The sequence below is a fragment of the Triplophysa dalaica genome, chromosome 2 (assembly GCF_015846415.1).
Source record: "Triplophysa dalaica isolate WHDGS20190420 chromosome 2, ASM1584641v1, whole genome shotgun sequence".
Taxonomy (NCBI): Eukaryota; Metazoa; Chordata; class Actinopteri; order Cypriniformes; family Nemacheilidae; genus Triplophysa; species Triplophysa dalaica.
The window spans coordinates 4708838-4726550 of record NC_079543.1 but is presented as its reverse complement, the minus strand read 5'-3'; the positions used below and the strand labels follow the sequence as shown (position 1 = coordinate 4726550).

Here is a 17713-nt window from a genome sequence, read left to right as displayed (position 1 = left end):
AATGAGAGGCAGACAAGAGGAAATGACGTGACGCGCTTCGCAAAGATATCAGACGGGGATTTCGTCCACAAAGAAAACCAAAAGTCAACACAGAGGAACAGTTTAACTCCTGAAAAAACACGGAAACAGAGAAATACACTGCGATGACAATGAAAAAAACACAATGTCTATGTTTTCTATTCTTTTTGTGTGTCAATCATCATCATAAAAGCAAAAACAGAGACAAAAAAACGGAAGGAAGTGCAAATTAATGCACATTGTAGCACATTGAAGTGTGTCAAGTATTACAACACTGCATAAAGAACTTGCACAACACACTGCTTCGCTCTCTAACTGTTTCACGAATCTAAATATTATTTATTCCATTAAAATTGTTTTCATTTCAAATTCCACTTTAAAACTTTTTAAAAGTTCACTGTCTCCGCCTCAAGTCTCAACATCAAGCCTACCCCATGTTGTGCAGCCGCAGGCTCGGGGGAAGTGATGTCGTCGTGCTGCTCGTCGAGGGACGTATTTCTTTCCGCCTCGTTGTCCATGTCACACCCTCTATCACACCGCCTCTACCCACCCGGCCGTGATAAATACTCTGCTAATAAAATATCCCTCTGGAGCGGCAGTAAGTCCAACCCCCCTCTGGAACACTCTTTATCAATCCCACCGCAGATGTCTGAGACGGCTTCCCCTTCCACCAACGAAAGGTGAAGAAACGGAAACGATGTGCGGGCAGAGGGCGAAGAAACACAGAAGACAGCTAGAGAAAGTGCGACTAAGCCCCACCCCCTGACTTCCTTAACTTTGACAGTAACTCCAGACAAGAAAGAAAGAAAGAAAGTTAAAGGTAGACCAGGCGCTGTTTTGTTGATAAAAATATAGCCTAAATAAAAAACTTTTTTTCTCTTTTTTTATTCTTTTAATTCAGTGTTGTGCAATTCCATTTTTGGAGATCTAATACTAATTATTTCTTAATGTTTGCCAAACTATATAGATATTTTATAAAAATATAATTGAAGCATTCTCATGCTTGACCACCAGGGGCATTGCTGCGTGATCTCAACTGTTCGACGGCTCTGTTTATTGTCAATGTACAGAAGGAACCTTCTTTGATGTGATTTTCGAAGAATGTAGCTGCTATAATAGCAGATTTACCAAGACAGACTGCAGACGCAAACAGATGACACGTAAAAGGGTCGCTGAATAATGGGGACGTAAAGATTAGAGTAAACAGCGTTTACTGTAACCAATCTGGTTCCACTCCGCTTTACTTCAGATCCAGTCCCAGATGTCACTGCAACGCTTGTCTGAAATTGTCTGGAAGGCCAACTTAATTGCATTTTTGACTGTGCTTAAAAGTCTCAGTGTAATGAAGAATTAATGCCATAATGTTGAAGCCATCTAAAAATAACCTGAAAGTCTGTGTGTGCAAGGCAAGCCGGTCATTTAGGGACACCATCTTTAAGTAAACCTGGATTCAAATCCCAATAAAGGTTCCTAAAACAGGTTAATATTAGAGATACACCGATAATAAATTGCTCCACCGATAACGGCAGCCGATTGTTCAAAGTGATATCTGCAGATAACGATTCTGAAGATTAAATTCATAGTTCTTAACTTTCTGAATGTTATTAATTCATATAATGACTATTATTATTGAACATCAACCTGGTGATGATTCTTAACAATTAATTTTCCTGTCGTCTTTTGATTGACAGGATATATCGGCCATCATTATCAACTATTTTTCAACTATCAGCCGATAGTCGATAATGTAAACAAATAACCGATACCAATTACTGGACAATATATCCGTGTATCTCTAGTCAATATAAATATACTGAATAATACATAATAAATGTACATGTATCCAAAAAACACTCACAGCTGCCAAACTTAACTTTTACATTTCTATCGCCATCTCTGTTTGAAAGATAAGATTGCAGGCTCAGTGAGTTCAAATCAACAAAGATATAAGCTTGTATGGTTTCTGTCTATGGCTAAAAAGCATATGTAATGGGATTGAACGTCAATGTCTGAAATATAACAATATTTAACTACTACTTAATGTTTACTTATATATCATATTTAACTGCATATTTAGACATCAACGTTCAGGTGTCATTTTTTTGGTCAAGTGTCACAAATAAACATTTACGATAATGCGGGGCAGCATAAAACTGTGCACCTTTGAGCGGCACTTGAAGGTCTCCCAGACAACCCTGATGTTAGCTCTCGCTCTATTCAAGCCGAACTACACCACAACATAGCTCAGTCTCAGGTCACGCTTACACATACACAACACACACACGGAGAGAGAGCTCTATTCAACTGAGAATGCCAGCGAATCAGAGATCCGTCAAGCCCCTCAGGCCGAATCACTGTCCTCCATTCTGTCTTCCACTCTCGGGCCAGTCATGAGCTCGCCCTGGACTCATTTCCCCTCGATTTGTCTCAGGGCGCCTGGATACTTCAGACAGAGAGAAATAAAGAAACAGTGTTCGAGACAGAGAAACAGAGGGAAAGGTTAAGACTGTGACAAAGAGATAAAGTATGACTGTGAGGGAAGAGAGCAAAGGGGGAGCAGTTGGGCAACAGTGGGGAAAAAGGAATTGGGTCACAAGGACAGTAATTCTTAAACTGTGTTTTTGTCGTCAGTTTGTTAGCTGTCTGCATGGGAAATGCTCTTAGGAAGTCGCTATGGTAGATATGTACACATAGACCTTTCATGCTATGGGATGCTACATGTAAATTGCCGCCATTTTGCACTTTTCCACTCTTATTATACTTTTACTAATCATTCAGGTTACTCATCGACTAACCATTTGAAAAGATGTAGATTTGCCGTCCCTAAAGGAAACATCAGAAAACCCCCACAAACTTCAGACTAAACATGGCCATGAGATCACAAGAACACTGGAAAAAGGAAGGAAGTAGAAAAAAGTGAACAGAAGCTTGTGGTCGCCCTCTTTGCTACATACACACACACGGACACATATGCAGCATTCCTGACATTCCCGCGTGGTGAACGTCAGTGTTTAATGTCAGATTGATGAATGGACATGAACGCCCACCAACACACAACTATATCTCACACACATATATGGACATTTTGGAGCAATATATTATAGATGGCATTGACCTAGTCTGAATCTTTCCCGATTTATTTGTGTAGTTTAAACATTTGTTGGATATAATGGTTTAAGGGATAGTTCATCCAAAAATGACAAATCTGTCATCATTTATACACCCACAGGTTGTTTCAAACCTGTTTAAATTTCTTTGTTCTAATGAACACAGATAAAGATATTTGGAAGCCATTTTCAGTTAGGGACATCATCCACTACCGTAGTAGGAAAACCAACATCGCTTTTTCTTCGTTTTGTTGAACAAATAATGAGATATTTTGAAGAGTTCTGGGGCACATTTGACTACCATTTTATTCTTCCTACTATCGTAGTCAATGATGTCAAGGAACTGAAAATTACTTACATACTCACATTTCTCTGTGTTCATCGGAACAAAGTAATTTAAACTGGTAAAGAACATGTGAGCGGAGCAAGGAGCGTGCAAAATATAGTCGGAGCGATACCGCTCACACCACGAGTCTAGGGTATGCAAATCCACCTAGAATTAGCAGTCGTGTTTATTTGAAATAAATATGTGTTCTATTTTGACTTAAGTTTGTTGTGAATTCTTTATAGGATATAGGGTGCATGGCGGACGCATGGCGGAGCGGGTTCGCTGCATGTTGATTTTCCTTTCTGTGCCTTTGTTAACAGATTAGAGCAGCAACACTAGATGCGGCCTCTATCAAAAATAAACAAGGCGCTATCTTCAGCGAAGCGGCGCGGATAGCCACTTCTGGGACGCTTTTGAAACGTGCCGCGGCCCGTCTGGTGTAAACACAAGCATAGACTAGAATGACCACGATAAGTTCCGGTAGCCGCGTCGGAGCCGTAATGTGCCGCAGAAGCATGCGGTGTAAACGAGAGGTAAGGCTTCGGTTGAAAACGGTAGGTGGTAGGCATGCAAAGAAATTTGAGCGAGCGTGGAGCGATTTCACGGAAGCGGGATGAAATTGATGGTGAGCGGCGAGCGGAATTAAGTGAAGTGGTGGAGCGGGGGATGCGAACAACCACGTGAGCGGGAAGCGGAAATTCTCATCGCTCAGGTCCGCTCACATGCTCTGTACAGGTATGAAATGACATGAGGATGAGTAAATGATGACAGAATTTTCTTTTTTGGGTCCACTAGTCATTAAAGATTATGTCTTATAAGGCTGCTTGGCCGTGTAGGCAGTGGTCTAGATTTTGAACAGAGCTTGAGTGTGTGAGTCCTTTAGGAGATCATTGTGTATTTCACCATGGGGTTCCAGTGTGTTCATTTTGGGATGGGATGAATGGCGTGTGTGTGTGTGTGTGTGTGAGCGCGCACATAGTTCAGATGAATAGTTTCATTGTAGCGTCATCAGTAGAAAGCCTTCTTAAAATCTTGACTGTGGTCAAAATCTGACTGATGGAAGCTATCATTGTACTGCTGTGCAATACTTTCTGGATAAATGCTTTTTTAACTGCACTTGAATCATTTTAAAGGTTCAATTTGTCATTTTTGGAGGATCTTCAGAGGTCTGTGAAGGCCTTACATAATGAACCCTTATGTTTTTGATACGCTAGAATGAGCTATATCTACAAACAGTGCCTGCATGGAATTCATCATGTTGTTTCTATAGTAGCCCTAAACTGCCCAACTGCTCTACAGAGCGTGTTACGTAGATACTGTACAATGACGTGACAACATCTTTGTTCTGAGTCAGCCTCCACTGTGCTTCGAAAAGGAGGGAGGGGGTGAAGTGAGTCAATGGTTTTCTGTTACCAACATTCTTCAAAATATCTTTTGTGTTCTGCTAAAGAAGTCTTGCACATTTAAAACGACAAAAGGGTGATTACATGATGACAGAATTTTGAACAATTCAATTCTATATCCCGATGTATCACCATGCATTGCATCATCCAAAAAAATACAGCTTTCCTGTAGCTCAGTGGTAAGAGCATGGGTTTAACACCAAGGTCAAGGGTTTGATCCCAGGGGATTGCCCATACTTAGAAACAAATGTATAGGATAATGCAATGTAAGTCGCTTTGGATAAAAGCGTCTGCCAAATGCATAAAAATGTCAAATATTACTGCACAAGAAAGTCTGTGTCCATCACACTTTAACACTCGGTCTACACCACATGTGAGCGTTGCGGCATGAGAGATGTGCAACCGCTGGTCGCGCGGAAACTACAGTTTGAAAGATGTATGTATATGCTTTTTGATAACATAATTGTGACATATTACCAACACTTTCTATTTACAATAAAACAGTAACCACTGGCACTGATGTTTAATTGCTCGTTGTAATAAACGTTTATTTGTTTTTATGCATTGATGCAGTCATTTGTTAACATCTGCATCGCGATGCATCATATAAACGATTATTTTTGACAGTCCTAATAAAATTGAATTGAAATTGGTCAATACACATATTTTGGTATGAGCTCCGCATATGGTATCATTGATCTTTGTCATATACTTTAAGCCTCTCAAATCCCTCAACTCTCTCTTGTGTTCATACAAACTTGAAATATAGAATTTAACTGCCTTCCGTCTGTAGTAAAAATGATCTCAAAGCACTTCAGTATTAAATTCACGGCAAGCATGACCCTAAAGAAAGCTGACTGGAATGGCTGCAAGCTCAGACGTCTTACATGAAGATGTTGAAAATATCATATGGATTCATATTTGGAATAGGAGGCACTCTGCAAAACCTTAAATTTTGAAGGAAACGCTTTCTTACTCAAGACCCTCGAGGGTCTACAGAAGCAGTGAACAGGTGCATCTGTTTTGATCTGTGTTCTCTGTGGCTGTGCTCTTATCATACGCTGAGATGTAGGATGACCCATTCAGGTGGTTTCTCATTGTAATCCTCTATTACAGAGGATACACTTACACAAGACCCTTCTCACTCAAGATACAGACATCTGATGTGTGCGAGGGGATGGATTCAACGTGGTCCGACTCCACATATCAACATAGAAACGACTACCACATAGTTTTGCTCACTAACATGACAGTTTTGAGAAGATATTTAACTGAACAACACAACAACACACACTGAATTCCTGTATTTCATCTGTTCACGACACACTACACTACATATTTTGATTTGAATACTGGGTATATTTACAAGCGATAAAAGGGTACTTTGCATTATTTTAAAGGAAGACTGTATTTTGTCCTAATCGCATGATGTCATTTGCATGTGTATGAAAAACAGTGCGGGTTATTGTGTCACTTGCGGCATCTCTTGATTTTTTTTTGATCAAACTAAATACTCTTTGAAGGTATGACGTATGTAACCTTGATAAGGGGGTCTTCCTATTGCTTGTTGGTTTGGCGTGTGGGCAGGCTATTTCTTTAGCATTGCCAATCGCCTTGTCCAATAAAAGGAATAGGATCCCAGTTATAAAACAAAGATCCAGACTTTAACAAGTTTGAGTGCTTGTGCAGTGCCTAACGCACAAAAATACTATGTCATACATCCAACTCGTTGCTTAACAAGTTGACCATGTTATGCATGAGAAGCCAGCACGTAAAACAGTGTAAAGAACTCAGAATGCATGAAAGAGCATGCTACCTGATCTTTAAGAGCTTTGGTCCCGTTCTACTACCCTCCCGAGACGGTATCCTCTGACATCACTAAACGGTTGCTACGACATCAGTTGTTCTGGATACCTGTGTGTACACACCTGTCTGTGACAACTCCCGATACATGTTTTCGTCATCGGATGTATCATATACAACAAAGTACAACTATCCCAACATTTCATATCTACTACATCTGATTAACGTGGAAACATGCATTGCGTATGATATGTTTGCATAAGTTGAAAAAAGCTTCCTTGTGCAAATCATCTGATCCTGTTGATGGATGGAGAGGCTTGTGTTTCACTGTTACTCAACTTTCACATATCTTTGATCAGCGTTTGTATTTGTGTGGAAAAGGAAATCCGTCTATCTCTTCCTGGAGTGGATCATTTACAGAGCGGCGCTTAAGTTTGTCATTTAATTTGAAAGGTTATCTCAAATTTGATGAATGATCGAGGATTGTTGAGTTGTAACTGCTTTTATGTTGCTGTTTTATCAAACCCTATAACATCCAGACACACCCAGAGTCAGGGGATTGGGCCGAGACATATTGACTTATAGAGGTTCTCTTTCTCAAACACATTTCTACACACGTCCATGCAAATATACACACGTGGTCAAATACACAAGCACAGGAAGGCGTGCACATCCTCCTTTCTAAAGTGACAGATAAGCGTTTTGCTGATCTTTCATTCAAGACTCATATGTTAAATGTTTCTTTTCTATATCTACTTTTACATTGAGCCCAAAGGAAAACCTGTGGTCCTAATTGCTTTATTTATTTTATATATTTAGTTTTTAATGGAAAAATATTTAATAGTTGGAATGCTATTATATAACAAAAAAGCTTGCAGCCAGCTTGAATTCAATTGGATTTAGTGGTATCGCGATAAATGATCTTGCAGCCCTAATTGACAGTATGATATGATCGCCACCTCATTAACACGAGCACCAACCAAAAGAATCAAGAGAACACAACCACAGCTCTTTACTAAAAGCTATGCCTGTTAAGAAAACAAAGCATACATTTTGTGCAATTACTGCCAGTCAATTGAGTTTGTGACAAAACATTTTGCAGTGTTGTTTTAATACTGCATACTATAATTCATTAAAATAGAAGTTTAATGTGTTCTTTAAAGTTGATTTTTTAATGCGTTTCATAAAGTACAAGTTGATTTTGTAGTACCTACATTTTGTGTTAAGATGAATAAAAGATTTTTCCCTATATATTTTATCTATCATTGAAGATTTATTTTAAAACGTCTGAAAATCTCGCCTCGTCACGTTCTCTTGAACCCAGTCTTGTGTCTTGTCTCATGGAATAAGTGTCTCGTCACACCCCTATTCACTGCCAAAGTAAGAAAAATGTCAATTGTAGTCAAAAGTGCTTTTCTACATTCTTCAAAATAAATTATTTTGTGTTCAACAGATCAACGAAATAGTAAGAGAGAATTTTCATATTTGGGGGAAATGTTCCGTAAAGCATATAGCTACTATAAGTGGCTGCATTCAAGACAAATACTCAATCAAGAATGACAGAAGCAACTATACATCATTTACATAATCTACATTCTTACGAACAGTCTATTTTCTAATATTTACTTTAACATGTCGAGTAATCCTTACAATGAGATCGCCATGGCTATTCGATCAGCCAATGTTTGGCCACCATCTGTATCCGCCGATAACTAAGCTGACTTAGACAAAAAGAGTTAACAAAAAGAGTATTTCACTTATGTAATTGTTATTTTTGGGGATTAGCTATCCTTTTTTACCTATCCCATTTTACCCCCGCAAAAAGAAAATTATTGACACAATTTCACTAAATGAATACAATTATTTCTGTAGTTTCAATGTTGAGCTTCTGACAGCAAAAGAGGGGGGAAAATCCGCAAAATCCTAAATGTTCTATAAATGCAAACAGAACAACTGCATCCAAAATTGTTTTTGGAAATTCAAGAGAGCCAGACAAGCGAATGAGAAATAAACAGTCTGATAAAAGCAGAGAGAGACGGGGTAAAACAAAATTGGGAGTGGGGGCTGTAGAGGGAGCAGCAGAGCAGCTGGCTTTTCTGCTTTGAACAAAGAGGATGGGGGAGAGATAGAGAGAGAGAGAGAGAGAGAGAGAGAGAGAGACAGAGAGAGAGACAGAGAGAGATAGAGAGAGAGGAGATTACAGCCGCTACTACACCCTGCGGATCAGTTTACAACACCCAAACTGTTGCAGCTCTCAGACAAAGAGCAACAGGACAGTGTGGATATTTCTTCAGTAGAGTGTGCTGGCTTTGGAATCATTAAAGGTGATTGACTTTAGGATGTATTAACAGGGTGGTTTCAAATAAATGATTTCACAGGACAAGGTGTATAGAAATTACTTATTTTTTCGAGTGCTAACCGAGCAATGTTGTAATCTATCCAAATATTTTTCACAAAATGATTCTTCAAAAAATAAAAATATTTGACACATGTCAATATGTATGACTTTCCTTTCACAGAAGACAAAAGGCGATATTTTGAAGAACGTTGATAACCAAACAACCTTGACCCCCATTGACTTCCATTGTTTGAACACAAAACCACAGAGACATTTCAAAATATCTTCTTTTGTGTTTCACAGTAGGAAGACTCCAACAGACCTATTTCAAAGCATGATTTGTGAAGACCGGAAGTAGGGTAAACGTTTGTCTGGTCAATGCTCTAGCTCCGTACACAACACAGAACAGTTGCGGAGAGCAGAAGAATTTAGGCATGTAGTGCTCCCTTTATGCTGATTTGTCTAACATATATCAGACCTTGATAATAAATAAATCCCTCAAAAAACTATGTTTTTGTAATGCTTGTTTTCCCTATTTTTACATCTCCCGGTAAACCACGAATAAATCGGACAACATTTGCTACTTTTGTTTTTGGTAAATAAAATGAATGCCTGTGATAAAACAAGCTGAACGAATGAATGAATGGCTATGACAGCAGTCCGGCCAGAAAAAGTTTTCCCCTACTTCCGGTCTCTGTCGCCAGTTTGTGAATACATATCGCAATTCACACTATTATACATGTCTAGGTCGATTCTGAAATCGATTGTGTAAATCATTCTTCTTCTGAGTTCTATATCAGAGTTTCTGCTTGAGAGCGCCCTCTGGCTTTCGGGTGCTGTGGCACTTAACCGTAATTCATTGAGGAAACTGACAATAAGAATTGCATGATATATAGCCCAGCCCTACGTCCAATACAGGTTTTAAACTACATAAACAATGACAGAATTGTTATTTTTGGGTGCATTGTAATGTTACCGTCATCTCAAATGGCCGAACGAGTAAACGCACCACAACAGACTATTCGTTTAAACAAGAGAACAAGAGAGGAACGGCTTGTGTTTACAAAGTAAATGAGCACTTTACACCCAGATCAATGTATGGAGGACAAGCCCAAGGCATTGCAATAATGGCAGTGTGGTTTTAGTAATGGGATAGTTATGCAAGCAAAGCTCTTCTAATGCAGAGAACGCTGGATCATGAGCGGGAGTCATCGTGGCAACTGATGTCACGACCAATGTTGTCACAACAGGGAGGAGCAGGAAGGGACCAAGGCTTCGGCAACACATGGGCAGAGTTTGCCTTCATGAGGTCATGAGAAAATGCAGCTGTTTTACACTTGGGGAAACAACGGGGAGGGAGGCGATCAAGTTTCTGAACTCGTCGACGGAGCATTAAAACAGCTGTCGATTGGCTTAGAGACAAATGACATCAGCGTTCTCTTTAAAGATCGATTTGTTACAGAGAACTTAAAGTGATAGTTCACTTTTCATATTTTTTACATGACTCTCTGCTGAACAAAAAAGATATTTAAAAGAATGTTGATCCCCATTGACTGACATTGTAGGGACACAAAACCACTGAGACATTTCTCAAAATATCATCTATTGTGTTTCACAGAAAAAAAGTCATATACACGTTCTTAACAATACAACGGTGAAATTTTATTTTTGGATATACTATCTCTTTTAGAGCCAAAGATAATATGACGGCTCAGACAGTCAACACAAACAGGCACATGCTTCAGCAGCAGTATCAAGGGATATTTATGGAAACCACCAAAGACAAACACAAGTTAGTCCGATCCAGGGCTCACACAATAACATAAACCTGGCCCAGGCGATTAACACAAACATGATGAAGTACATGAGGGTCGGTAAACAGGCTGAGGGTGTGGTGAAGAAGCAGGACATGAAGTTACTGAAGAATATGATATGGAGCTCTGGAAACACAATGGAGTCCATTATGTCCGAGCGGCAGACATGTCCTCCTGATCCCCTCCAAAACTGCACCGTCAGCCAAGAACACCACAGCCAATCACATGTGAGCCATAACATTTCTAGCCGATAGAAATTCAAGCATGCTTGTCGTTCTGAGCTTGTATTCTTTCACAGATCATTTTTTATTAAAGAATCCAAATAGTTTGATACAATAAAATTAAATGAGGAGTGGGGCTCTTAAGTTTCGAAGAACCAAGGAATGATTCCTTTAGTTTGGATCTTTTGAGTTAAGCTTTTCGATGAAGCTCGCCCCAGTTCTCTTTCATTTTCATTAAAGAGTAATAATTCATATTTTGTGTAATAGACTGTAAAGAAAAGTCATGTGTTTTTTAAATGACACGATGAAATAAAAATAAAACTTTAATATAAATAAATAAATATTTTCAGTAGGGCTGCTCAACGATTAATCGCATCCAGAATAAAAGTCTGTACTGTATGTATGAGTACTGTGCATATTTGTTTTGTATTTATAAACACATATATATTAAAGATAAACATAAAAATGTATACATTTTAATATTTGATTTAAATAATGTGTACAAGCAAATATGTCCTAAATATATACTTGTATGTGTACATGTATATGTTTATAAATACAAAATGAATACGCACAGTGTGCAGACATATATTATGTAAACACAAACTTTTATTCTGGATGCGATTAATCGCGATTAATCATTGAACAGCCTGAACTGAAGACTGAACAGTTCTTTTTCTATTATAATGGCTTGTGTCAATTCAACACAAACAACACATCGACGAGAACATCATCGCAATTTAAAAACTCTTTTTAAAAATGAAGCAGAAACAAGCATACATGGCAATTGTCTAACCAACATACGTACAAGGTCATCGGTTTGATGATGGTATTTATCGATTAAAGCAATTCTGTTAAAAGCTGGTGAAGACACCACAGGAAACAGGGCATTCTCTTTCAACCATATTAAGCGGGTTGCGAGCATGGCTAATGCATAGCAGGAACTTACTCAATAAAACACGCCGATGCAAAACACGACGGGTTTTTTGAGTTCATTCGGTCGAGGCTTTACCGAAAATTCAGTAAATTGTGACCTGATGAGCAATTAACTGTTAGATTATTTTGTGGATGAGTCTGAGATGTGTTCGAATACAGAATCTCCAGCTGTGTGAGAGGATCAAGTAATACTATCTGTCGCACCTATGACGTAAAAAATTGAAAAGCATTCAACAACCCAAAAAGGCTCATTATGTGACTCACTTGTTGTCATTGAGTTGCTGATATAATCACAATCCCGTTTAGTCATCTTACGTGTGTTTGTGTAAGCCTTTGACCAAAGACATTGTCAATGCTGTCGGTGTAGGAGACTCTTTACGTAACAGTGAGGATCACTACCACGTTACTGGCTTCATCTGTCTTTGACAGCACATGTCTCTTAAGGTATTCTCTTCCTAATCTCTTTTGACCAGGCCTGTCGTTGGATGGGGGACAACCGGGAAGGCCACTAAATATATCTTTACAGCAGGTGTTCCAACCTTATCATTTTGTCCCAGCCCTCATAAGTTTAAATGACCCTGCTTCTGACAACAATCTTTCAAACTTGCCAACAATCAACATGCATGCCACTGTTAAGTCCAACGGTTCACAACAAAACTGAAGTCTATAAAGTCTAAAAGTGGCTCTCAATTTCGGAGAATAGCAGAGTCGACCCCACAATTATATCAATACAGGGGAACAACATCACTAGGATCACTTTCAAAGCGTTTTTGGCCCATCTGTTCAATGATAAACTTTCAATTTAAAAGGTGTTAAACGTGAAGCTGCATTGTGTAAGCTATGAATAAACAGAACATTATTGTCCGTTGGTCTGAACGCTAAAGTTTTCAATATGTTTTGTTATAGTTCTTAGTCTGTACAGGCATTAAATGTTGAAATAGGGCAAAATACATTATAAATAAATACTAATATTAAATATCATTATTTATATTTATTGACCGGTCGCATGATTGAAACATGAAAGTTGGCTAATAATGTAAATACTTGCGAACAAGTCAATGTGTTGTGTGATGTTTAACTTTTTTTGCATAAGACTCTGAACAGCATTTGTGGTCACATTACACAACGTGTCTGGCTTACGTTTTGTTGACAATACACAGAAAGGTACATCAAATGATAGATAAAATGGAAAGCTTTTTTAATAACAGATATAAAGTATATAACAGAACCCTCTGACAAACCACCATGAGGAGTGAGGGAGAAAACATAAATATTTGTGTTCAACACAGACCAGATCTAAAACAGATGAGCAGGGCTTTTCAGAAGACATGCCATGATGTGGTATACAGCCCAAACATTTTGTCTGTGTTTAGTCACCAAAACGTCCATTTCCACTCTAATGGAAGAGAATGACCCTTTACATCAGGGGTGGAAGAGGACACCATCACTTCGGATGGGTTTGAAGGCATCTCTTTTCTTTCCTCTATTCAACAGGAGTATTTTAAAGCAAGAAAACACTCGTTAAAGAACAAACTCGTCAACTTACTTGGATGGAGTCGTTAGCCATGGTCGTCTCTGAAGGTCGTTTTTTCCTCTTGGTTTATTGCCAATGATCGCCAACAACAAAGGCTTCTGTCAGCTCGCAAAGCGACGCTGTATAATCCGTTTCAGACGTCGATTAAAACTCACCGCTTGAAATAAACGCTTTCGCATTACTGTCAGACCTGATACAGGTCCGTATCACCAGTTCAATGTCTCTTCCAGACTTTCCGCCAATTCAACGCGCAAGGCCAAAATAAAAGAAGTACAATTCATTAAAACACGCGAATTAAAAGCTACGTTTGCGTCGGTCCACTGCAAGCACCTCGGTTCTGAAATCTCACCGTAAAGAGCACATATCGTGTACTTCGTCACGTCTGTACACATGCACACAGCACTCGTTGCTTGCTTGCACCGGGCAGGGCAAACGGACTGAAAAGTGCCGTTTCTGTCATTGCATCACCCGAAAACACCGACGCAAATATTCGTCGCAACCGCCATCAAAGCAGGCCCGAGGTGAACACATTTTCAGCGGGCGAACTATAAAAACCGCTCCTCTCTACGTACAGGACCGTCTCCCCTGTGTGAATGATGATAGCCCGCGCGGGAGGGTCGTCGGTTTAGTATCCACGGGCACGCGCACTGTGGACTCTGCCTGTGCACCGGGGGGTCACGTGACCTCGCCTTGTGTCCACAGGCAAATTAACTTGGTTTCGTCGCGCTCCCGTAGGCAGAGGCTGCATTTCAAACTGTTGATTCACGTTGCGACACATACACGTGCAGTGGTTAGTCAGGATTTGCATTCATACAAAAGGTGTTCGTCATTAAATGTTTAAAGGAAGAGTCACCAATAATACACGGCGGGATATAGCGCGTATAAGCGGAGCCCTGACTGCTTTAATGATAACGCAATCCTGCCTTAATTATATTTCTTTGAGCACGCCCCCTATGGGATAAACTGTGGTACTACTACAACACAAATCATTTGGGTTTCATGGAAGAACAAACCATACAGGGAAATAGATGTTGTTGGTTCCAAAACATGTATTGTTCTTCAACGAAACCAACATGATTTATATTGTAGTGGTATTAAAGAAAGATCAAAATAAATAAATTAATACGTCAAAAAGATCCAAGAAACGACTGCACGTGCTGCGTAATGGGAAGGGATGTGCGAGGACAAATATGGTCGTACGTAACCCGCGACGTAAATTAAATGTGCGTCACTCTGGCTCCATTACTTTTATTGTCCGCAATTATATCAGTCACAGATGGACACGGTCTTATAAAAATGACAACAATTAGTTAGTCAACTTTTCTAAAAACTGCAGGTGTGTGCACTTGTCTTTAGTATTATATAACATTATGATTTTGTCGTCGAGTATGCTTATAATATAAAAGAATGTGCTTACGTGTTTGTAGATGGGTAATTATCGCATGGGCAAGGATCTTCAATCATTTTTTAATGTATTTTAATTGACATATTCGTCACAGAGTATTGAGTGGTTGAAGGCCTGCTGACTTGATGGCTAACGTTAGCTTTGGGGAAGAGTTGTCTCCATCGTGCAAGGAAACAGAGGAGCTGAAAGGAGAGATTGCACAACCTTATGAAGGTATTAAAGAGAAAGAGAATATTAAGATGAGGGGGGAATCAAATATCGTTGATGGTTATCTTGTTAGCAGAGGACGTTGCAGTGGCGCCCTCTTTCGGTGATGGCGGGTGTTTAGTTGAAAGCGCAGCGGATGCTTCATCGTGTCAGGAAAAGAAAATGATGGATGACAAAATCTCTCCCATCGAAGGACAGCTTCAGTATCTGTTAAATAAAGCAGACGAGATTCAAGTCGAGCTGGTGTGGAGGTGTGATAACAGGATTCTCTTTTTTTGTCCTACGTTATTTTCAAGCATACCAAATGACAAGTATTTCATGTCACAATTGCATTGTTGCCTTCATGCATTTGATGGACACTTCCAAAGCGACTAAGTGCATTAAATCCGATGTTTTTCTTAATAAGTGTATGTTTACGTATTGCTTTATAGTCAAGCGTCTTTTGTTATTTGACACAAACTATGTCCGCTTTTGTATATTATGGTTGCTGTAGTTCAGGCTTCCAGAATGACAGGTTGGCTGGTATTATTCCAATGTTCTTGCAAACTTGTGAGCCGTACTTCACTTACCTGGAGACCACAGCCAGAAACAACCATCCCTTCCACCCTCCCCTCTCCATTTACATATGCACACAGGTGAGAGGCTGTTATTCTGTCCGTCACATTGCACTGTAGGCAAACATGAAACTGAAGAAGCCGCATGTAACCATACACACAGAGAAGCATGGCGTCAAATGAAATGAACATGAGAAGCTAGGAACTCTGTAGGAACCCAAATGTTTACTTTGTTTACAGCTTTTGCAGTTCTCGCAGCAGCTGAGCTCTCGTCTGGAGCAACTGGTGTTGATGTACGCTTCGTTCAACGTCATCTCCATAGAGGAAAATGATCCAGCAAGGTATAAACCTATAATAAACTATGGATGATGGTGTGGATCAGTATCCTTTTTGTCACTGTGTAACCAACAGTTTGAAACAATATGTTATATATATTTTTTCTTATTTTTTACAGTATCTCACACTTTTTTATTGGCAAGTGTCGAATAGACAACATGAAGCTGTCAATCTTCCGGTACTGTTGTCCCACCCCCTTTCTCGCCTCGGCCAATACCGGGCTGTACAAGCGCATGCGCTGGAATGTGGAGCGAGAGGATGAAGAGGAATATGAGGGCAATATCAATCCAGATTTGTGAGTGACATGTGTGATAAATGATGTCATGGACAGTGTAAAAGGATAGGTTACAATTTTCCTGTTCACCCATACCTCCACAGTTATTTTCTGTGCTGTGAGGATGTATTTGAGGACGCAGAAGCCAAAGGAGATGATACATCAACAGAGAACCAAAGCCGAATGACAAGACTCTGGTCTATTGGTCAGTGGAACCAGACGTACCCTGACCCAGATGACATCACCAACTGGTAATGAATATCAGCAGTCACACAGGAAAAAGGAGGATTGAAATGATCCTCTTGTCCAAATATTCTATAATCGATTATCTGTTTTTTTAGCATGCGTTATTTAAAGTGTAACGCATTTATACTAGCTGCTAAATTTATTGTGTTTATGTGTTCAAGGGTTTTGTGTTCAGTGCCTTGTGCCCAGTACAAGCAGCTGTTGTGTCTGGGAAATGAAGAGCCTTCATCTTGCACTGCAACAGACTGCCTGTTGGGGGCGCTGTTGTCTGAGGAAACACACGGTACACTTGTCTCCGAGACATGAGGTGGTACATGTATGATGCCACAACTTATTGGGTTAGAAATTGTTGTTTTTTTAGTAGCTTGTTGTTTTTAAGGTTCAGAATGTTCTCTTTTCGAATTAAGTTTCCATTGTCCCCATGTTTGTTTGAGAATGAAAGACAAATTTCATTGTTTCAAGTGGAAATGTTCAAACCAACTTTGCTCATCATTGAAGAACTTATTGGGATAGAAATTGTTTTTTTAGTACCTTGTTATTGTTAAGTTTCAGAATGTTCTTTTTCGAATTTAGTTTCCATCGTCCCCATGTTTGTTTTTAAAATGAAAGACAAATTTCATTGTTGCAAGAGGAAATGTTCAAACTAACTTTATTGTTCATCATTGAAACATTAAAATACATGGGCCGAGTAATCCATTACAAAGCCTGGAAAAAGACTGCTTGCAGTCTGGGCTCAAAACGCATCTCCATAAAACGGTAAATAACACAATCCTTCATTACAAAATAAATTACAAAAATATACATAGAACCAAAAATATACAACATAGAAGCAGGTCTGTGTGTCTTCGCACATTTGTAAAGCAACACAAAAAAACAAACAAACTGGTGAAGAGCAGGTCATTCTTGTATTCCTTTAAGCATTTGTGTGTTTATGAAAGTCAGCCCAGTTCAATTTCTCAGTGCATTGTTTTAGCTGCTGGTTTTTGTTGATGCAGTAGTGCTCCCTGTGCATTATTGTACTTTCACGTTGATATGTCAAGTTTTGCAACAGTAGTTCAGTCAATACAGTAAAATAGGTAGAATCTGCCTGAAACTCCTGTTTTCCCTGATGTGAGTGGTTCTTTTGATGTATTTACTAAAAAGCTCAATTTAAAGCACGTTTAAACACCAGTGGAAGTACTAAACTAAT

General features: G+C 39.3%; 2 protein-coding genes across 5 annotated transcripts in view; one reads left to right on the top strand and one right to left on the bottom strand.

Moving 5' to 3' along the window:
• The window catches only part of pkn1a (protein kinase N1a), a 31971-nt gene extending 17482 nt beyond the window's left edge, over positions 1–14489 (bottom strand). For 2 of the 3 annotated variants that reach the window (XM_056739635.1, XM_056739644.1), the window contains exon 1: positions 450–704. In XM_056739635.1, coding sequence (XP_056595613.1) covers positions 450–536 — 87 coding nt within the window. In that variant the 5' untranslated portion in view covers positions 537–704. Of the gene's footprint in view, positions 1–449; positions 705–13514 lie in introns of those variants that run through there. The other variant, XM_056739653.1, reaches the window with a different exon arrangement.
• A 206-nt stretch (positions 14490–14695) lies between these two features.
• On the top strand, positions 14696–17621 carry c2h19orf67 (chromosome 2 C19orf67 homolog). Of its 2 annotated transcripts, none has more exons than XM_056739674.1 (8): positions 14696–14838; positions 15002–15120; positions 15191–15365; positions 15608–15749; positions 15909–16009; positions 16123–16299; positions 16383–16529; positions 16686–17621. In XM_056739674.1, the coding sequence occupies exons 2-8, from the start codon at positions 15033–15035 to the stop codon at positions 16828–16830; spliced, it is 975 nt and encodes a 324-aa protein (XP_056595652.1). In that variant the 5' UTR covers positions 14696–14838; positions 15002–15032; the 3' UTR covers positions 16831–17621. The 2 variants fall into 2 exon arrangements, with proteins under 2 accessions (XP_056595652.1, XP_056595643.1); XM_056739665.1 differs by having other exon boundaries at positions 15188–15365.
• Positions 17622–17713: the final 92 nt, after the last annotated feature.